Source organism: Ambystoma mexicanum, chromosome 3q (assembly GCF_040938575.1).
Source record: "Ambystoma mexicanum isolate Mex_15411 chromosome 3q, UKY_AmexF1_1, whole genome shotgun sequence".
In the NCBI taxonomy this organism is placed as follows: domain Eukaryota; kingdom Metazoa; phylum Chordata; class Amphibia; order Caudata; family Ambystomatidae; genus Ambystoma; species Ambystoma mexicanum.
The window spans coordinates 1126203621-1126221324 of NC_090926.1; the positions used below are offsets into that span (position 1 = coordinate 1126203621).

Genomic DNA, 17704 nt, shown 5'->3' on the forward strand with positions numbered 1-17704 from the left:
GGCCTCCTCCAACTCCACTTGATGATATGCTGATGCCATATCCAGTTTAGAAAAATATTTTCCCCCGCCCACTCTCCCATGTTGGGCAGGGGATGCCTGTCCACCAACACACATTTGTTTAGCTCACGCATATCAACGCACAGTCTCAAATCCCCTGAACTCTTCTTCACTATTACAACTGGGGAAACCCACTCTACTCCCCCAGCTCTCTCAATTACACCTGACGCCAACAACTTTTGTAATTCCCTTTTTACACTGCCTCGTAAAGCAAACGGCACAGGTCTGAGTTTGGCCACTACAGGTACGCTATCCTTCTTCAAAATTATCTGATGTTGAAACCCTTTTATTCTTCCCAAAGACTCATCAAACACTTTCTTATACTCTGACATATATTTCCCATGACTCACGGGTTCTTCGGAAACTTGTAGGACTTGGTCTGGATGGTTGGGATCAAGTCTTATTCCCAAATTATTTTGTTCTCTCCATCCTAGTAGAGATTGTCCTTTCTTAGTGATATACACCTTTCCATCACAACATCGACCTTTAAATTCAAACTTACTCCACACGTACCCTAACAACTCAATTCGATCTTGATTGTAACTTCCTGGACTTATGTCCGGTATCGACAGTGCCGATACATTCCCTCTCATCTCTGCTTCAAATACACTTCTAGAAATAAGTGTTATTTTTGACCCGGAGTCGGCCATTAATGACAACTTGAAACCATTAACATTCACCTTAGCATATGGACGCTCACAGTCATCCTCTTCATCACCCTTACCAACAACATTAATTGTATTGACAATAACATTCTGAGAAGGCACAACAACAACATCGTCATCTGACGATTTCCTATCCTCCTCTTCATTCACATAAAATACTTTTCTTTGGTTATCATGCCCAAATTGAAAATTCTTGCAACATGACATAAAATGTCCTCTCCTCCTGCACTTAGTGCAAACGTTTCTTCGACCTGGGCAGACTACGGAGGATGCAAAATGGGTTGCACTAGCGCAACGATAACATAGTCTATCATCTTTCCTCTCCTCTCTTTTCTCATCTTTCTGACAAATATTCTGACTCCTTCTTTCCTCCTGGATGTTCCTGCTTGACTGTCTATTTCTTCCTCTTCTTTTGTTCTTTCCTTCCGCTATGTTCATTACTTCTGGTTTTGCTTCCTTAGTATCTTCTCCTTCATTTTTAGATAACTTAGCTACACATGCTAAAGAATGCTCTACTCTCTTAGCCAAGTCTAACACTTCATCTAAACTTGGTTCATCTTTTAGCCATAACTCTTCCCGTATTTTGTTAGATCGACAATGTGTCATGAATTGATCTCGAATATGTTCATCAAAGCTATCTTGAAATTTACATGTTAAGGCCAGATGCCGCAAAGCAGTGACGTAATCTTCAACAGACTCCCCCTGTGCTTGAACTCGCATACGAAAATTGTAACGCTCCAAGATTGTGCTCCTTTTTGGATTAAAATGCTTGTCAAGTTTCAACAATGCACTTTCAAATTCATTCAAATTATCCCCACTACCGTCTCCTTCTGGTTGTGGTAAAGTGTCAAAAATTCTCTGGCCTTCAAAGCCCAAAAAATGCAACAACAAGGCCAGCTTCATCTCACCAGAATATGACATACCACCAGCCGCCCTCATATAGTGCATGAAACCTTACGCCATTGCTGCCAAGCAATCTTTGCCATTCCTGGAGTCGGCATAAAAATGGGAGGACCTGATATGCCTGGCAGACCTGCCATGACTGCCTGAATGACGAAATGTACAGCTGGTACGGTTTAAAGTGGCTGTGTCCCCAGGTTTCTGCCTTTTACTTATCTGTTACGCTAGGATGCTGTGTGTCATTGCTTTTAAATCGAAACTGCATGTATTTTAAGCTTCAATATTGATTTCCCAATTACTAGAAGATATACGGTATTTAAGGAACACAGTCTCATTTAATTTGCTTAACCACCTGTTATGCACACTACGGTAGTCACTCGTGGAGCAATCCGACTTACTCTACTTAGGTGACATCATCACGAGACACAAACACGTTCAGAGGAGCCGCACAACAGCTGCCGCACAACATCTCCTCCTCCTCCTCAGCAATGCACACAGGGGAATGTAGGCGGGCACCCCCCTCCTTCCGCTGGCTGCTCAACACGTCTGCTGAGCTTCGGTTTCCCTTTTTTTTTTTTTTTTTCTCCCGCTCGACACCGCAGCTGGGCGGAGCCTCTTCGGGACGAGCTCGATGGCACTTTTTCTGAGAAACGCCCTCACCTCCAAGAGTAGTTGAGGGATGTGATTTTCCTTCCTGACCACGGGTGGAATGCGGGGGCACTATTTTAGACATTTGAGGGCGTGCCCCTGGCCCAGGGCGTCCAGCACCCAACGGTCGGTGGAGATGAACTCCCACACGCTGACGAACTTCGCCAGCCGGCCTCGGTGGGGGCCCGGCCCCGCTGTCGGTTCAATCTTGCTTGGTGGACGCCTCGTCCTCTATAGGCTTTGTGCGACGAGGAGCGGGCCGCTTGGCGGTACGTAGAGGAGCCACCGCAGAATCCCTTGGAGGCACTCTGCTTGCCTCTGGCGCTTCGAAAGGAAGGCCTCCGTTGCCGGAGGACGCCTAGGGCCCTAGCAGTCTCTGTATCCATCTTGATGGCTTGGAGGGACTCCTCCACCGTTTTCCCAAAAAGGTTGTTCTAATCGCTGGGCATGTCCAGCACCTTGGCTTGCACATCCTGGCGGAAATCCGTCGCCTTCAGCCAACCTCGTCGTCTAAGGCAAACGCTGTTGCCTAGCTGGTGGAAACCGGTGTCGGCAATGTCAGTTGCTACCGTAATGGCGTGGTCTGACGCCACTTTGCCTTCTTGCAAGATCTCCAGGGCCTCGGCCCTCTTGTCATCCGGAGGGAAGTCCAACAGGGGGGCGATCTTCCACTATAACTCCCTGTCGTAGCGGGCCACGATCGCGAGGGCGTTGGCCGCCTTAATCGTCGTTGCCACCGACGAGATAACTCGCCGTCCCATTGCGTCCAGCTTCTTCCCTTCACCGTCCGGCGGGGAAGTTGACGTTGAGACCGTCGCCCCCGCCGCTTTCTTCTTGACTGCCGCTGAGACGACTGAGTCCGGGGTAGGTTGTGCCCTAAGGCACAGAGGGGCCGCGTCGGGGACCCGGTACTTCTTCTTGTACCGATACTTCTTGGCAGGCGTTGTAGCAGGGTTCTTGAGAAGGGAGAGACCCTCGTCCCAGATGTCATCCAGCAGAGGCACGGCGAGGACTGACTTTCTCCTGGCCTTGCGCAGTTGGTAAAGGAAACCTTCCTTCTTCTTCTCCTCGGGTCAGAGCTGAAAAAGCTTGGATGCCCTGTGATCATTGCGTGGAAAGATTCAATCTCATCGGACGGGGAGGCCCGGGCTGGTGATGGGAGCTCTGTCCCGTCGTCACTGCCGTCGTCGTCAGTACCCGTCGTGGCCGTGTCTGTTCCTGTGTCATCCCCAGGGACTGGGCACATGGGTAAAGGCCGAGCAGGCCGTGAGGGCTGAGAAGGCGGGGCTGGGTGGATCCGTCTTCTCTTGTTCGCGGGGCTTCCCGCTGGGTCCGGCTCTGGTTCCTCCGCCGGACCTGGTACCGGGTCCTCCGTCGGTGGCAAGGGCAATCTCGTCCTTATCTCTGAACATAAGGATTGTATCGCCAACAAAATGGCCGCCGAGTTAACCTGCGGCTCCGGAGGCGACGGTAGCGACGGCTGACTAGGACCCTCGCCAGTGCCGCCGTCACTTTCATCATCACCCTCGTCGGAATCCCTCCCGTGGGGACGGGCCTCCTCGACGCCCTCGTCGAGGCCCTCTAGAACTTCTGCCAACTCCTCCTCGGATGTTGTGTCCGTGTCCACAATGACCACTGCCCCCCCCTCTTTTTCCGTTGTGGTCTTCACGGGGGTCTTTATTGATAGGTCTAGGCTTCCTTCCGCGGAGGTAGGGAGACTCTGAGCCCTGAGGTCGCCTCCACTGGTGTAGCCTCCACAGGCTGCACCAGGGCCGCCACGATTCCCTCGATAGAGGCCTTGGCCGGGTGAATCAATGCCTTTACCGCCTTAGGCGCGTTTGAGGCCTTCACCTTGGGGGGAGGGTCACCGCCTCGCTCCCCCTCGGCCGAATCCTTCGAGTTGACTGGGGCCTCTCCAGAGGCTTACCCGGGTTCTCGGATTTCCTCTTCCCCGAACCAGAGCGTTGGCTCGTGGTTTATGGTGCCGGGGAAGGCACGCCCTGCCTGGCAGCCGAAGAGCCCGACCGTTCGGCACTCCTGGTGCCCGCGGACTCGCAGTGTTTCGCCTTCTGTTGGGCCCCCGTTGCCGGGGCGCCCTCACAGGACTTAGAAGACTGCTCTGACTTGTTCTTCTTTTCACCTGACGGACTCCTTCCTTCCAGCCAGTTGGAGAGACGAAGGTGTCGTCCCTGATGGTCTGTTCCGACATGTTCCTGCAAAACGCACAGTCCTTCTCCACGTGCGTTTTGTCCTCATGAAGGCAGTAGAGACATTTCGAATGCTCGTCCTCCTTGAACACATCCTGTAGCTGGCATCCAGGGCAGACCCTGAACAGCTTTCCGGGCATCGAGCTTCCTTTCTCCTGGGCCATGTTCGGGTAGGCCGCAGAAACTTCTGGAATCCTCCAAGAAGCGTAACTCGACAAAATCTTCACCTTTGAGGGGCGTAGAAAAATCCGACACGGATCCCGTTAATTGGATGTAGAGACGGTGGAGCTTGAGGCTCTATTTGACCGAAAAATTAGAAATTATCTTTGAAAAAGCGCGAAAACGCAGCAAAAGCTTGAGAGCTAAGCACGAGGACTCCCAACACTTGAGCATGCGGTAAAAATCTGAAGATGGCTGACAGAGGCAGGGCTTAGGGAGAGGGCAGTCATTGGCTGGGGGCAGTATGACCCAGAGACCAATGATTGGTTACTACTGAGAAAGACAGATCAGAAACGAAACTGATACTGATTTTTCTTTACCCAGGATTCCCAGCCTGACGACGGGGAATATTCATGACCATGTGAATCCATGCCAGACCCCATGCTGGAGAACTTAACATTTCACTTTTGAGTCACTTATATTACTTATATCAACACCAGGCTAGATTACCTTTAAACGCAACAGGAGTCTTTCCCGCAACCCGCAACACTGCAGCGAAGTGGCAAAGTGGGACTCTGCCAGACTCCATGGGTGTGCGCTGCACGCGGGCTCACGTTTAAATAACACGCCCACACAGGCATAGCAGAGCCTGAAAAACACATACAATATATATAAATAAGCAGACTGATATGGTCTGATATAGTCTATTAATGTTCACTGTTAAGTGCACCACCTTGTGGGGATCGTAGTTTCACTTCAAAAAGCGCTTAAATGGATTCAGTTCCAAACGTTCAACGGTCCAGTGGCTCTGGCTCAGGCACAGGGGGACTCTGCGGGACTCCACGGGCGTGCGCGGTGCGCGCAGGCTCGCATTTAAATAACACGCCCACACAGGCGTAGCAGAGCCTTGTGGGGATCGTAGTTTCACTTCAAAAGCGCTTAAATGGATTCAGTTCCAAACGTTCAACGGTCCAGTGGCTCCGGCTCAGGCAAAGCGGGACTCTGCGGGACTCCACGGGTGCGCCGGCAATTGTTAAATAGCCCTTTACATGCTATTTATTGGTGTACGTCCTTCTCTATTCTCTGGTTCTTCTCATCTGGTCCTCAGCAGGCTTGTGGCAGTCTCTCCTTCTTTTGGTCTGGTCTCTGCCAGGGTTGATTGTATAGCACCAAGGAACAAGTTACTTACCTGTAACTGTTGTTCTCCAGCATGGGTCTGGCATGGATTCACATGCTCATGAATATTCCCCGTCGTCAGGCTGGGAATCCTCGGTAAAGAAAAAACCAGTATCAGTTTCGTTTCTGATCTGTCTTTCGTAGTAATAACCAATCACTGGTCTCTGCGTCATACTGACCACAGCCAATGACTGCCCTCTACCTAAGCACCGCCTCTGGCAGCCATCTTCAGATTTGGAAGCACGTGAAGTGGCAGTATGACCAAGTGAAGAGCCGCAGAGGGGTAGGCGGGAGGGTTCGCATGTGAATCCATGCCAGACCCATGCTGGAGAACAACAGTTACAGGTAAGTAACTTGTTCCTTCTCCAGCATGGGGTCTGGCATGGATTCACATGCTCATGAATAAAGAATACATAGCAGTACACACATGCACAACCACGGGAGGTGGCAAAGGCTCAACATTAAGCATCACATCAACTCAACATTAAGCATCTTACCTCCTCACCAGGCTCACCTCAGGCGAACAGGTTGCGCAGCACTGCTTGGCCGACCCTGGACTCCTCCCTGGAATCCCGGTCGACGCAGTAGAATTTCGTGAAGGTGTGCGTCGACCTCCACGTAGCAGCCCTGCATATGTCCAGCAGGGGCACACCAGATAGGAACGCCGTGGTAGCTGCGATCGCTCTGGTGGAATGGGCTCTCGGACGGCCAGGCAGCAGTCGGTTTGCCAACCGGTGACAGCACATGATACAGCCGGAGAGCCATCTGGAGATGGAAGCCTTCGAGAGAGCCTTCCCCTGATTGACAGGTCCAAAGTTCACAAAGAGTTGTGACGTCTTCCGAAAACCCTTCGTGCGGTCCACGTAGAACTTCAGCGCTCTAGCTACATCCAGCGAGTGCAAAGTCCTCTCAGCCGGCGACGAAGGCGATGGGAAGAACACAGGTAACACCAAGGGTTCGTTGAGATGGAAGTCCGACGGTACCTTGGGCATGAAGGAGGGGTGCGTCCTGAGCACTACCCTTGTGTCGTGGAAAGTCAAGTACGGGGCCTTGCAGGAAAGGGCCTGGATCTCTCCCACTCGTCGTGCGGAGGTGATGGCCACAAGAAAAGCTGTTTTCCACGATAGAAACTTCAACGGGGCCGAGTGCAGAGGCTCGAACGGAGGTCCCATGAGCTTGGTCAGCACCACGTTGAGCTCCCACGCCGGGGCCGGAGCCTTCACCGGCGGGAACGATCTGAACAGTCCCTTCATGAACTCTTTCACCAGACGATGAGACCACAAGGACGTCCGCCCCGTGGTTCTGGTGTATCGGGAGATCGCAGCAAGATGAATCTTGATGGACGCGTGTGCCAGACCAGCTTTGGCCAGCGTCAGCAGGTACGGCAGTACTTGGGGGGCCGTAATCCGTAGAGGGTTAATCTTCTGTGCGTGGCACCAGACAGAGAACCTCTTCCATTTGTGTCCGTAGCATTTAAGAGTCGAGGACGCCCTGGCCTTTGCAAGAACCTCTCTGCAATCGGCCGGTATGTCGTATCCTCCAAACTCTAGCGCTGCAGGAGCCAGGCCTGCAAGTTCAGCGACTTCGGGTCGTGGTGGAGGATGGCGCCTCCTTCCCTGGAGAGTAGATCCTCGTCCGCCGGCAGCTTAATCGGCGGGGACGCTGACAAGTCCAGCAAGTCCGGGAACCATATCTGCCTCGGCCACGCAGGTGCGACGAGGATCATCCTGCACCGTGACCTCTTGAGCTGGTTGACGAGCCGGATTAGCAGAGGCAAGGGAGGGAACGCGTAGAGGAACAGGCCCTCCCAGGGGAACGAGAAAGCATCGCCCATGCTCCACGCCTGGGGAAACCTGCGGGCGAACCTCCGGCACTTGGTGTTCGTCGCCGTCGCGAACAGGTCGATCTGGGGTGTGCCCCACCGTCGGAAGAGGCGATCCACCAGATCCTGCCGTAGTTCCCACTCGTGGCACGAGCGCAGCTCCCTGCTGAGTGAGTCGGCGATTGTGTTTTTTATCCCTGCCAGATGAAACGGCACCAGAAAAATCCCTTGGGCGACGGCCCAATGCCACAGGTCCTGCGCCTCCTTGGACAGCGCTGGGGACCTGGTTCCGCCCTGTTTCCTGATGTAAAACATGGTGGTGGTGTTGTCGGTGAAGATCCTCACCACCTTGCCCTTGAGGGACGGAAGGAAGGACCTGAGGGCCCAAAACACTGCACGGAGCTCCAGGACGTTGATATGCAGGGACTTCTCCGTCGGGAGCCAGAGTCCCCTTGCGTGCAGATTTTCGGTGTGCGCTCCCCACCCTTCCAGGGAGGCATCCGTGGTCACAGTCTCCTGGTGGGCTGGGGTCTGGAAGTCCATGCCCGCCGTCAGATGCGCGCGGGTGCCCCACCACCGTATCGCTCGTCGGAAGCTCTCGTCGAGCTTGATCCTTTCCTCGAAGCTGCCCGTCGTCTGGATCCAGCGCGCATCCAGGAATTCTTGCAGCGGGCGCATCCGGAGCCTGCACATGGGAATGAGGTAGATGCAGGAAGACATCATCCCGAGGAGGGACTTGATGGACCTCACTTTGGCCGCGTCGGCCACCAACATCCGTTGCACCTTGCCCAAGATGGTCCTGGTCCTCTCCTCCGACGGGGAGGCCAGAAGGGACACTGTGTCGAGCCTCGCTCCCAGAAACAGTGCGACTTGCGCGGGCACCAGGTGGGATTTGGCGTAGTTCACGGAGAATCCCAGGTCCGTGAGGAGTTGGACGGTCCTTGCCGTGTGGACCACGGCGAGCTCCCTCGTCTTGGCGCGGATGAGCCAGTCGTCCAGGTAGGGGTAGACGTGAATCCCCTCGCGGCGCAGCTGCGCCGCCACCGGTGCGGAGCACTTGGTGAATACCCTGGGTGCCGACCGTAGTCCGAAGGGAAGGGCTTTGAACTGGTAATGACGCCCTTGGACCACGAACCTGAGGAATTTTCGGTGCCCCTTTAGGATGGGAATGTGGAAGTAGGCATCCTCCAAATCCAACGACGATAGGAAGTCTCCTTCCTCCAGCTGACCCAGGACGTGCTGGAGGGTGACCATCCGGAACTTCTGCGCCTTGATGAACTTGTTCAGACGTCGCAGGTCTAGGATGGGGCGCCATCCTCCCGTCTTCTTCTTCACGAGGAAGTATCTCGAGTAAACTCCGGAGCCCCGAAGCCTCTTTGGGACGAGTTCGATGGCGCCCTTCCTGAGCATCGCCTTTACCTCCCGGAGAAGTTGAGGGACGTGAAGTTCTTTCCTGGCCACGGGGGGGACGCGCGGGCACCTTCTTTGAAACTCGAGCGCGTGGCCCCGGGCCAGGGCGTCCAGCACCCAACGGTCGGTGGAGATGGACTCCCACACGCTGACGAAGCCCGCCAGCCGGCCTCCCACCGGGGTGCTTCGGTGGGGGCCCGACCCCACGGCCGGTTCAATCCTGCTTGGACGCGGCCTTGCCGCCTTGACCTCCTTGGCGACGACGGCGGGGTCCGCTAGACTTGCCTCGTCCTCTGTAGGCCTCTTGCGACGACGAGCGGGCCGCTTGACGGTAGGAAGCGAAACCGCCGCCGGAACCTTTGGAGGCGCCCTTGCCTCCGCTGCTCCGAAAGGGCGTCCGTCGCTGCTGCAGAACTCCAAGGGCCCGGGCCGTCTCAGTATCCGCCTTGATGGCCTGAAGGGAATCGTCCACTGTCTTCCCAAACAGGTTGTTCCCGTCGAAGGGCATGTCCAGGACTCTGGTCTGGACGTCCTGCCGGAAGTCCGTAGCTTTGAGCCATCCACGATGTCGAAGGCAAACGCCGTTGCCCAGTTGGCGGAACCCAGTGTCGGCGATGTCCGTCGCCACGGTGATGGCGTGGTCCGAGGCCACCTCACCTTCCTGCAGGATCTCCAGGGCCTCCGCCCTCTTGTCGTCCGGCAGAAAATCCAGCAGGGGAGCTATCTTGTACCAGAGCTCCCTGTCGTAGCGAGCCACGATAGCCAAGGCGTTGGCCGCTTTAATCGACTCTACGTCCCATAGCATCCAATCTCTTTCCCTCGCCGTCCGGCGGGGAAGTCGATGTGGAGGCCGCACCCCCCCCCCGCTTTCTTCCTGGCTGCCGCGGAGACGACGGAATCCGGGGTAGGCTGCGCCCGGAGGCACAGTGGGGCCGTGTCCGGGACCCGGTACTTTTTCTCGTACCGGTCTCTTCTAGCTGGCGTCGTGGAAGGGTTCTTGAGGAGGGAAAGGCCCTCATCCCAAATGTCGTCCAACAGAGGCACTGCGAGGACCGTCTTCCTCTTGGCCTCGCGCCGCTGATAAAGGAAGCCTTCCTTTTTCTTCTCCTCAGGGCAGAGTTGGAAAAGCTCGGAAGCCCTGGAGATCATGGAGTGGAAAGATCCGATCTCGTCGGGCGGAGAAGCCCTGGCAGGAGGCGACGACGGAATATCCTCGTCGTATGCCTTGTCGTCCGTACCCGTCGCTGCCGTGTCAGTCCCCGTATCATCCCCTCTGGTGGACGGGGAGGAGGGCTGGACGGGGCGCGACGGTTGAAAAGGAGGTGGTGGATGGATCCTTCTTTTCTTGGTAGGGGGAACACCAGAAGGTCCCGGTTCTGGATCCCCCGACGGGAGAGGTTCCTCCGTCGGTAACGGTAGCCTCGTCCTTATCTCGGAGCATAAGGACTGTATGGCCAACAAAATGGCCGCCGAGTTGTCTTGCGGCGCTGGCAGAGGGGAATCCGACGGGCGAGCAGGGGCCCCGTCGGTATCCTCGACGATGTCGTCGTCGTCACCTGCGTCGGGGTCCATTCCGACGGGCTGGCCTTCTTCCACGCCTAGGCCGTGGCTTAAGACCTCGATCAGCTCCTCTTCTGAGGTTGAGGCCGAATCTACGACGACGCCCTGCCCCCCCTTCTTCTTCCCCACGGAGGGTTTCACGGGGGTCCTATCGATGGGCACAAAAGAAGACTCCCTCCGAGGAGGCAGGGAGATTCTGGGCCCCGAGGTCGCCACCACTGGTGCAGCCTCCACAGGCTGAGCCAGGGCCGCCGCGACCGTTTCGATAGAGGGCTTGGTCGGATGGATCAAGGCCTTCGCCACACTAGGTGCGCTCACCGCCTTATCCTTGAGGGAGGGGGCACTGCCACGCTCCTCCTCTGCCTTAGAGCTCGACCGGGGCCTCTCCAGGAGCTTCGCCGGGTGCTCGGCCTTCCTCTTACCCGACCCAGAGCGTTGGCTCGTGGTTGATGGTGCCGGGGAGGGTGCGCCCTGCCTGGCGCCCGTAGAGCCCGACCTTTCGGCGCTCCCGGTGCCAGCGGACTCGCGGTGCTTAGCCTTATGTTGGGCCCCCGTCGCCGGGGCGCCCTCAAAGGTCTTAGAAGACCGCTCGGATTTCTTCTTCTTCTCGCCAGACGGGCTCTTACCCTCCAGCCAGTTGGCGAGACGTTGATGGCGGTCCTTCATGGTCCGTTCCGACATGTTGCCGCAAAACGCACAGTCCTTCTCCACGTGCGTCTTGTCCTCATGAAGGCAGTAAAGGCAGAAAGAGTGTTCGTCCTCCTTAAAGACGTTCTGCAGCTGGCATCCAGGGCAGACCCTGAACAGCTTTCCGGGCGTCGAGCTTCCCTTCTCCTGGGCCATCTCCGAGACCGGGCCTGAGAAGCTTCTGGAGTCCTCCGAAGTGTAGCTCGACGAATCTTCACCCTTGAGGGGCGCAGACGAATCCGACACGGGTCCCCGTTGATCGGATGTAGGATCGGTGGAGCTTGAGGCTCTTTTGACCGAAAGAATAGAAGTTTTTTGGGAAAAAGCGCGAAAAATAGCACTAACGCTCGAGAGCAATAGCACGAGGATCCCAACACATGAACGTGCGGTAAAAATCTGAAGATGGCTGCCAGAGGCGGTGCTTAGGTAGAGGGCAGTCATTGGCTGTGGTCAGTATGACGCAGAGACCAGTGATTGGTTATTACTACGAAAGACAGATCAGAAACGAAACTGATACTGGTTTTTTCTTTACCGAGGATTCCCAGCCTGACGACGGGGAATATTCATGAGCATGTGAATCCATGCCAGACCCCATGCTGGAGAAGCTGTATTTTTCTTTTCTCACTTTCAAGGGCTTTCCCCTAATCTTGTAGAGTGTTGAGATAGAACCCTCAGCAGGTTCTACAATTTTCCAGTTTTCTCATTTGTCTCTTTTCTCTGCCTGGGTTTGACGTATGGGCATCAGCAGGCTTTTGGCTGGGTTTTCTCTTTCTGTTTCCAGTTACTACCAGGGTGTGAGTAATATCCCTCAACATTTTCGCTGATTTCTCTATTTCAGGGTCTGCTCTCAGCCGATGTCTTCCAGATATAGTCTTCAGCTGTTCTTAACCTTCTCTCCCATGTTTCTTCCGCTGTTCATCCTCAGGCTCTGGATCTCTCCATGCCTCTCCCCCTCTGCTCTTTCCAGGTCCTCAATGGGACCCTGATGTGAGATATTAACTGCAAGGCTTGATGCCCTTTTAATGCATGGTTCAATAATCTGACTATAGGTTAAAACCTATTCCCTAGCAGCTTGTTCCCAGTTCTTTTGTGAACGTGCTTTCCTGATTGGTTATTCCTCCATCCTGATTTCCTCTCAACAGGTTTTCCCTGCATCCCTAAGTAACGCTCCTAATTTGGGATTCCCTGTCCCGTTAATAATGTGGAATTAGGAACTCATGTCGGTGATTGAAGGCATTAATTGTTGAGCTGCCATTGGAAGTAATAGCCTTGCTGGTAATCTTGGATAGCCTCAGGCTCTCCCGGGGTCTCGCTGATAAGCGTTGTGCATGAGAATATGAGAGTGAGAGCGAATTAATGGTGGCTGAGCTCTGCTCCTGGCAGTGTCTTCAAGATTATCTTTCCTGTCTGTGTGGAAATCTGCATTGGGGCACACCTGCAGTGAATGAGCACTGGGCTCACATTAATTTCTTTCCTCTTTGGTGAGATGTCTGTATAAGTACTAGTGGAGCACCTGAACCTTAGAGTTAGCTCAGGGTTGACTCAGAAAGCGGGACCTGTCCTTGAGGTGCTAAGAGGGTTCAGCATCATTTGGCAGAGTGTCCGATTTGGGAGCTGGGTGAGAGACGCTCTGGCCTCGGTGATAAATAAGGGGACACCCCACTACCCCCCTTATCCTATCGCCCTGGTTCTAAAGTAGGGCTGACACCCAATTAACCTTTTTTTATAAGAGATCTAGCATTCTAGATTATCAACAAACTCACCTTTTCGTCCCCCAGGTAGCACATCACATGGTGGTTGGACATCCCAGAACCCAGAGACCCTCAAAGTTCTAAGGACGGGTTATGCAATGTGACCTTGTGATGCAGTATAATAGCAGTTATAGCTCATATGCAGAGTGCTAAGGGATTTTCATACCTGTTGCTTTTTCATCCAACTGATGCTTTCGGTTTTTACTGAGAAAGAGAAGTGCAATTTCCAGTTGCACCCCTCACTGATATGCGTTAACTGTAAGTGATCCAGAGGGCCAATATTTTGCTTTGAAAAGGCAAATCAACTATGTGCCAAAATTAGACTTTAAGGATTGTTATTGTAAGGAATAGCAAAGTAGAGCAATTTACCTGGCTATTGCACTGGGATTGTTCAAGATGCCGGATGGTACCGGGGTCCCCTCCTCAATAGCCCGAAGAATGGTCGGAAGGGGCTCCAGTCGCTCCTTTGTAGGCTGTTAAGAAAGAACGGTATAATTGGCATGAAGGTACGAAACATTAGTATCGGAATCCAATGCTTATTCATTTATGGTACCAGCCCACAATCCACAAGTACAAATCCCGCCAGGGATGACTCCCTTCTAAGATCAATAAAATGTGTAACATTAAGGGCTAAAAAAAGTGATATCACCACTTGCTGTTCAAAACCTGACAATGTTTAATCAGATCTTGTTTTTTTTCTCTAAAGATGTATTTGAAAATGTGGAGTGATTCGTTTTTATGTCTTTGTTAATTTAAATGAGGGGGGCGCTAATACTCTTATAAACCATGCCCTTGGGCTGTACTATGAGTTATGGGCCTGTGCAGCTCATTAAATGTCCTTGCTGAGCTCAAGACTTTAACTCGATTTTCACGGCCCATGATGACTGGCACAGGCAAGTTCTATAAGGCATATAAGGATCTATCAGGTTTATAAGGCTTACTTATAACCCATAGAATGCTGAGAAAGCCTCTTCATTGGACAATCTGCAGGCTATAATGCTACATCCAAAAGCTATCACCAGCAAGGAGAGTACCCACTGCCTTTTCTCTGCAACCACCCAGACGGATTTTGTACTTATAACTTCTATATACTTGTATATACACCACATATTTTGAAGGGCAGCACAGGTAATAAAAGCTTTATAGACCTCGTCCTTGGCCCGTACCAGGAGTTATGCATACGTCATGTATATAAATATATATACACACACATATATACTATAAATCGTTAAATGCCCTTGCTGTCCGGCATTCAGATTTAGTCTATAAAGCTTAATTATAAGCCATGGAATGTTCTTAGAGTCCTGCCAAGTTTTGGGCTAAACGAACTGGTACAACGCACAGGTGTGCACAGCCCTCAGATTGTACACCACTCCGAATGCCAAGGCTGCCATCAGCAACGTGTAAAATGTATTATTTCGATAAGTGCACCTAGGACCCTATTGTCGGTCCAATGGGAGACACAACATGCACTGTGCTCCGTGGCAGCTACAAGAGCAGCCGCAGGCTTTCTGTGGTCAGTTACCTGGTCTACAGTGACAGAGATCCCACACAGGAGAGAGTGAAGGACGGAAAGCTCCGAAGCCAGATCAATATATCCGTCATAGGTGGACATCTGGGTTTCGCTCTCCAGGCTGGAGACGTTCTGCAGGAAGGTCTTCATGCTCTCCCAGTTGTGCTCCAGGAATTCATTCATGAAGCCCATGTATGCTTCCTTGTCACCAAACCTGCCAGGCGGAGAAGGGAAAAGGGATTAGATAGGAAGCCTTCTTGGGGCTGTTCCAGTATCTGCCCTTCCGCTTTTCACGAACTATTGCCTGGCTTCAATTCTAGTTGCTTAGTGATCAGTTTGGGCAGTGAGGAGATATGGTCTCTTCTTAACACCATTTTACGGGTAACATTTGGTTCTATGATAAGCTATGCGATGTTGTTATGTGTGTATATAGTGATATGCTATGGTGTTTTATTTTGATATGCAAATGTATTATGTCATGCTATATTGTAATGTCATTTTAGATCACTCTATTGTGCTTTCTTATGGTATGTTGCGTTCTGCCATGCCATGTTATAGTTGCATGATGTTAGGTTCATGTATAAATGCAAACCTACAAACAGAGCACCTTGGTTCTAGGTCTTAAATTCGCTTCAGGGTCGTAACCCTGCAAATACACGGCTGATGCTGCGGGTGGCAACGGTGAAGGGTGCCCCTACCGACCCTCCTCCCCCCAGTCTGTTTTGGGAGTCCCGCCATCAGACCCCTCTGCTGCTGCACAACACCACCACCACCCTCTCCACGCCACCACCACTTACCTCTACGAGGGGCCCCTTCCAAGGGTCTCCATGCCGCTAAACCGGAAACCAGATGCATTGTGTAGCACACAACTTCACGCTCCCTTTAGTGCATTGGGCCTCTGGGGAAGTGGCCTGGAGAAATCGAAACTTACTTGGGCCTGTTCTAAGATCTGGTAGAGGAACCCAGGCGCTTTATCACATTAATGTGAGGCCTATGACAATAGATTCCTCATGTTGCCAACTCACCTAATGAGAGCAGGAGCAGATGCGTGCACCCTGTTTCCACCCCTCAGCTGTCTGCAGCTCCCACCAGACTAGCCCAGACAGGAAGCAGCCTTCAATTGGAGATGGTGCATGGTGGGTAACTGAGCTTGTTATTTGATGGGTTAGGAGGAGAGTGGCGAGGTGGGGAGGGATCTTGGAATGCTTCTGTGTTGTTTCAGTCCTTCATTTGGACAAGGTTGTCATGCTGCAACTAGCCCTCTGCCCCTGAAATGCCGTAGTTCTTGCATTCCACCCCACCAGGTTACAAATGCTTCTTCAACATGGCAGAGTGCTGTCATCTGAATAACTAAACAGGTAAATAAACATTTAAGTCATGAGACATGTTTTTAACATGTTGGTTTACCTGTGTACTCATGATTCTCTGCATATCCGCGACCTTTGCAGGTACACAGTTTTTCCAAGAGGTTGAACGTTTCTCTGCTTTGTTGTCTAATCCGTTGCTCTTTGCGCAAAGCCTTACATTGTTCAGCCATTTGGTCACCCAGGGTTCACTCCTCTATCTTCTGCAGCTTTGCTGCCGGATCAAGACTCGCTCCAACCTTCCATATTGCCACTGCAGCTAATAAAGCCCAAACTGGGGGTTTTCCTTCACAATTTTCATTCACACTTCTTGGCTTTTACCAACGGTCAGGGTTCAAGTTCTTTTGGATTCTCACCAGCTAACAGGATTCAGGTGGTTTTCAGCTTCTGAGCACTCTTTAGGTTTTAGTGCTTTTCTGGTACTTCTCACCTCTCTGGTTCATGTTCTATGAGGTTCTCAGCCCCTCTCAGGTTCATGTTCTATGTGGTGCTCAGCCCTTCTGAGGTTGATCTTCTATGAGGTTCTCAGCCCCTCTCAGGTTCATCTTCTATGAGGTTCTCAGACCCTATCAGGTCCATATTCTATGAGGTTCTCAGCCACTCTCAGGTTCATGTTCTATGAGGTTCTCAGGCCTTCTGAGGTTCATCTTCTATGAGGCTCTCAGCTCCTCTCAGGTTCATGTTCGATGAGGTTCTCACCCCTTCTGAGGTTCATGTTCTATGAGGTTCTCGGGGCCTCCCAGTTTCATCTTCTATGAGGTTCTCAGCCCCTATCAGGTTTATGTTCTATGAGGTTCTCAGCCCCTATCAGCTTTATGTTCTATGAGGTTCTCGGCCCCTCTGAGGTTCATGTTCTATGAAGTTCTCAGCCCCTCTGAGGTTCATATTCTATGAGGTTCCCAGCCCCTCTCAGGTTCATGTTCTATGAGGTTCACAGCCCCTCTCAGGTTCATGTTCTATGAGGTTCTCAGCCCTCTCAGGTTCATGAGCTAGGAGGTTCTCAGCCCTCTCAGGTTCATGTGTTATGAGGTTCTCAGCCCCTCTGAGGATCATGTTCTATGAGGGTCTCAGCCCTTCTGAGCTTCATCTTCTATGAGGTTCTCAGCCCCTCTCAGGTTCATGTTCTATGAGGTTCTCAGTTCCTCTGAGGTTCATGTTCTATGAGGTTCTCAGCCCCTCAAGGTTGATCTTCTATGAGGTTCTCAGCCCCTCTCAGGTTCATGTGCTATGAGGTTCTCAGCCCCTTTCAAGTTCATGTTCTATGAGGTTCTCAGCCCTTCTGAGGTTGATCTTCTATGAGGTTCTCAGCCCCTCTCAGGTTCATCTTCTATGAGGTTCTCAGCCCCTCTCAGGTTCATGTTCTATGAGGTTCTCAGACCCTATCAGGTCCATATTCTATGAGGTTCTCAGCCACTCTCAGGTTCATGTTCTATGAGGTTCTCAGGCCTTCTGAGGTTCATCTTCTATGAGGCTCTCAGCTCCTCTCAGGTTCATGTTCGATGAGGTTCTCACCCCTTCTGAGGTTCATGTTCTATGAGGTTCTCAGGGCCTCCCAGTTTCATCTTCTATGAGGTTCTCAGCCCCTATCAGGTTTATGTTCTATGAGGTTCTCAGCCCCTATCAGCTTTATGTTCTATGAGGCTCTCGGCCCCTCTGAGGTTCATGTTCTATGAGGTTCTCAGCCCCTCTGAGGTTCATATTCTATGAGGTTCCCAGCCCCTCTCAGGTTCATGTTCTATGAGGTTCACAGCCCCTCTCAGGTTCATGTTCTATGAGGTTCTCAGC

The 17704-nt window shown here is 52.4% G+C and overlaps 1 protein-coding gene across 1 annotated transcript in view; it reads right to left on the reverse strand.

Moving 5' to 3' along the window:
- Nucleotides 1–17704, reverse strand: part of RASAL3 (RAS protein activator like 3) — a 556797-nt gene that overhangs the window by 140892 nt on the left and 398201 nt on the right. Inside the window, exons 12-13 of the mRNA XM_069603917.1 lie at nt 14568–14769; nt 13412–13515 (exon numbers count right to left, since the gene is read on the reverse strand). Of these exons, the coding sequence (XP_069460018.1) occupies nt 13412–13515; nt 14568–14769 (306 nt within the window). The remainder of the gene's footprint in view (nt 1–13411; nt 13516–14567; nt 14770–17704) is intronic.